The 4,700-nt window shown below is 36.0% G+C and overlaps 1 protein-coding gene across 1 annotated transcript; it reads left to right on the forward strand.

The window, feature by feature from the left end:
* Positions 1-1,290: 1,290 nt before the first annotated feature.
* LOC111999823 (ethylene-responsive transcription factor ERF039) lies at positions 1,291-2,420 on the forward strand. Its single transcript, XM_024031936.2, has one exon. The coding sequence runs from the start codon at positions 1,322-1,324 to the stop codon at positions 2,060-2,062; it is 741 nt and encodes a 246-aa protein (XP_023887704.1). The 5' UTR covers positions 1,291-1,321; the 3' UTR covers positions 2,063-2,420.
* Positions 2,421-4,700: the final 2,280 nt, after the last annotated feature.

Here is a 4,700-nt window from a genome sequence, read left to right on the forward strand (position 1 = left end):
TTAACCAAGTCAATTTTCCTTTCACAAAAATAAAATCCAAATAATTAACCAAGCTAAAATATTAATTTGAGGCAATTTCCAATCAATAATTTCTCATCTTCATTTTTTCATTCCTTTCAATCAAGTTACCAAAGGGTGACCCTTTTTTTAAGAAAAAAAATGGCTAGAGGGGGCAATTAGTGTAGCTTCCCTAATTTCTCATAGTTTCGGTCTGTGAGAAACTCATTTATTATTTTTTAAACTGTTTGGAATGAAAATGAGATATAAGAAGTACCAACACACAAATAGTTGTTGAGGCTTGAAACCTAGTTCGGAGACTTGTTGGTCCGGTATCTTACCAACTAGGCCACCCAAATGTTGATGGTGACCCTTAAGGTTTATATAAATGTAACAAATAAATACATGTCCTCTCACACCATAACTTTCCTTAACAAAATATTTATACTCATTTTTACAAACATAAAGGAAGAGTGGTATTTTGTATATAGTTTGGGTGGGAATTTTTTTTTTTTAAGGATACCCCATTAGAAAAGTTGGACACATAATTTTCTATTGTATTTATACAAATTTCAATAGGTAATGACATTTGTTCAAAGTTTGGGAGGGAGTATTATTTTGTAAAACTTCCAAGGGGCGTAGGTATAATTTCTCTTCTTCTTCTTTTTTTCTTAATCTTCTACAACATATTTATTTATCTAGAAAAAGAATTAAAAATGAGTATTAGAGTAACTACTCCGATAAGAGGGAGGGTTCGGTCATATACATCACATATTATAATTATATGCTACTCACGATGGCCCCATTAATGTAAATTTCATGACTTGAAAAATAAAATTCAAATTTGCTGAAAAATAAATAAACATTATTTTTGGGTGGAGAATGAGCGATATGATTGGCCCACCTTACCTCAACCATTTTACTCCGGAACAATACCCAATTTGTGACCAAATGTGCACATGAGAGATATATTGGAAAAATACCTTAATCATGTTTCATAGAAGTCTCTTTAATGGCTAATGGGACATGAAGAGAGGCAAAGAAACAAAGACTGTAAAAGATAATGACGAACGATGCAGTGTTCAATAATCAACATGAGCTTACCAAATAAAAAAAAAAAGAACCGAGAGTGTACCCTCCTTTTTGGTGAAGTGACCACTGGCCCCATGTCTTTAATATACTGCTTTAGTATTAGCGTGTGAGAGAATTTTAGGAGCCCCTCTACCTCTATTATAAGCTCTGCCTAGCTCAATTTCTCTTACTACCCAACCCACCACCTCCCCCCCCCCCCCCCACACAAAACAACAGCAAAAAAGCTTCCTCCATGGAAGAGAGTAGCAATTTAGAGTGTGAGGCTAAAACTACCTCTACCTCTTCCTCTTCCTCTAATTCAAACACCTCCACCTCTTCCTCTTCGTCCCCTAATTCAACAAATGTTTCTACAGAATACAGGGCAGAAAAAAGTTGTAAGAGAGGTCATGAAGCCAAAAATGGTGATGAAAGTAGGAAAGAGCCAAAGAATGGAGACGATAGGAAGCACCAAACATATAGGGGAGTAAGAATACGTCAATGGGGCAAATGGGTATCAGAAATCAGAGAGCCAAGGAAGAAATCAAGAATTTGGCTTGGCACATTTCCTACACCAGAAATGGCAGCTCGAGCTCATGATGTAGCTGCTCTTACAATCAAAGGCCAATCAGCTTTTCTCAATTTCCCTGAGCTAGCTCAAGTCCTACCTCGACCAGCTAGCTCGTCTCCCAAGGATATACAAGCCGCTGCAGCCAAAGCAGCAGCCATGAACTTCCCTGGAAGCCATGAAGTTGAACCCGTGCTGGCTCCTCACTCTCCAAGTTCTACCATGGCCTCCCATGACACTCAAGACTCATCAACTTCAACGTTGACCGATAAGGATGACGCCTTTTTGGGCCTCCCTGATCTCTTGATCGATGTGAACAGTCAAATTGATGAGTTTTGTTACTCATCAACATGGCAGCTGATCAATGGAGCTGAGCCTGTGGATACCTGTCTCCGGCTTGAGGAGCCTTTCTTATGGGGGTGTTATTAGAGAACACGCACGCGCGCGCACACGCAGTCACATACCTAGCCGTGTTTCAAATCTGACATGTCCAATGTACAAAAACTGTTCGCTGATTAATTCAATTTTTTTGGACAATGCCCAATTGATGAGAGGAAGTTCCAAGTTTAAGTCTGCAGGTTTGGTTTGGTGTATTGCTACCTAAAGTCAATGTTTTGGGCTTAGAATTTGAAAGGGGTTGTTGGTCCTGCCCTCCTTGGTTAAATTGCACCCTTCAACTGACAGTGAGTCTTAACCTCCATCTCCCTTTCATATTTTTATGGACGTTGTGAATATGAGATAAATGACAAGATCGATTTTAATAATGGTATGGGTGAGAACCCTTAGTATTTGTTGTTTTATTTTGTAAGTATTTGTTTTTCCTTTTCAAATTGAAGGTTTTCAGTGCGTTTTATGCATTCAACAATAAATTTAGCCATTCTGATTAACTTAGAAACGAAATTTGACGTAACTGCCAGAAAAATGTATCATTTGGTGCTGATAGCATCATTCCACCTCTTTTCTATCATTTTATACTTTAAATAATAATAATAATATATATATATGTATATATATATATATATATTTTTTTTTTTTGAACGAATATATATATATATATATATAAAAGCTGATGTTGCATTTGAAGAAGCACCAAATTAGATCATATCTTTGCCGACTTCATTTGGGTAAAGGTAGTGGTACTATTTTATATTAAAGAATAATAAAGTTACTAATAATTGAACAAAGCACCTAAAAAAGCATTATTTTTATATTCCTGTGTTCACCCAAATACGAACAATCCCTCTTTTTTTGCTGAATTGATATGAACAATCAGTACAAAGGGAAATTCACAATTGATTCAATCATGTCAGCTCGCCTAGTAATGGTTCTTCTCACCAAAAAAATAAAAAAATAAAAAATAAAGAAAGAAAAAAAGCTCGCCTAACAATGGTAAAGTATTGGGCTTCAGAATCGGCTTCAAAAGAATCAGCTATTCAATTTGGCCATGGCAAACCTACCCAAAAATAAATAACAGTTTAAACACTAAGGTTTGTTTGAATTGAAGGAGAAGGGATAGAGGAGTAAAAGAAAGTAAAGTAGAGTTGGTAGAAAAAATGCTAATTTTAAACCAATTCTACTCTGTTTTGCTCTACTTTACCTCCTCCCCATTCCTCTCAATCCAAACGAATCATAAAACGATGTTCAATATTTTGACTCTACCACATCATCAGAGAAAAAAAAAAAAAAAAAAACGGGAGGACTTTACTTTAGCTGTTAGACCAATTTCTGTAATTTTTTCCTTCCTATTTCTCCTTCATTTGTAGAAGTTGGTGAGGGAGCTAAGCTGTGATCCATTAGAAAAGCTAAAGAGAATGGGCCCGTTTGGTATGCGTATTTAAACAACAGTTTTTAGTTTTTTTCAAAATATGTGTGTTCAGTTTTCAGTTTTTTGTTTTATGTGTGTTCACTTAGGAATCCAGTCCAAAAAATAAATAGCTGAATCAGGTGGGAGAAGCCTCTAGTAGGGTGGAAGAAATTGAACACGAACGGGTCGTCTATGAGTTGTATGGAGCGGGCTGGCTGTGGGGGCATCATCAGAGATAAACATGGCAGCTGGGTTGCGGGCTACACCAGGCATATTGGATCAACAAATAACTTTGTTGCTAAACTTTGGGGCTGAGGGATGGTCTGATGCTTTGTTGCAACATGAATATATCCTACCTTATTGTAGAGCTTGATGCAAAAATGGTTGTGGATGTGTTTAAAAACTCTGACCATGTAAACTATATAATTTCCCCCATGTTGGATGACTGCAGGCGTTTGGCGTCCAGATTCCATCAAATTCAATTTAGCCACTGTTACCGTCAGGTCAACCGATGTGCTAATATGTTAGCTAGAATAGGTGCTGATTAAGAAGCTGAGTTTATTTTGTTTTCTAGTTCGCCTGTGGACTTGTTTAAGGCCTTGGAGGATGATTGTAATGGGGTCTATTTCAACGGACTATTTACTGACTTTTTTGTTTAGTTTTTAATGTTATCGTCAGGTTAACCAAAAAAAAGAAAATATGTATGAGTGAAAAAAGTATATGAAAATACATGTAATGTTGTTTAAAAAATAAAATCATGTGTTTAAAATAGTGTACCAAACATCGCTTATTCTCTCCTTTTCATAGTTTAGGAGAAGTTTAGGAGAAGGAGAGAATAATTTATCCTAGAGCTGTGAGGATGCAGTGCTAGGTTAACTAACAATGTATGGACGAATGGCTGATAAACCATTGCTGGTCAAATCGGCAGCATTATACTGAAATATACAAAATTCTGAAATTGAAGCATAAATAATCACATCTTCAATAAATTGCCGAGCTAGATACTAAAGTTTGTGGACCACATGGTATTGATAGTACTAGACGTTATTTTCGAATTTGACAGTGACCAATTTAGACAAAATAATATTACGAAGTTGAGAATGAATTGATTCTCAAAAAAAAAAAAAAAAATGTTGAGAATGAATTAAGTTGGTTGTAATTCCAAAATCCTAAAGTATTTAGACCCGTATAGGTTGTGCTCTAAGCCTCCAATAATTGATTGTGTCTTGGCATTGTCTAGATTGAGCAATACAATTATTTTAG

The sequence above is a fragment of the Quercus suber genome, unplaced genomic scaffold (assembly GCF_002906115.3).
Source record: "Quercus suber isolate HL8 unplaced genomic scaffold, Cork oak 2.0 scaffold_26, whole genome shotgun sequence".
Classification (NCBI taxonomy): Eukaryota; Viridiplantae; Streptophyta; class Magnoliopsida; order Fagales; family Fagaceae; genus Quercus; species Quercus suber.

Coding starts and splice junctions, on each gene's coding strand:
- LOC111999823 (XM_024031936.2), top strand. CDS start 1,322: ATGGAAGAGAGTAGCAATTTAGAGTGTGAGGCTAAAACTACCTCTACC.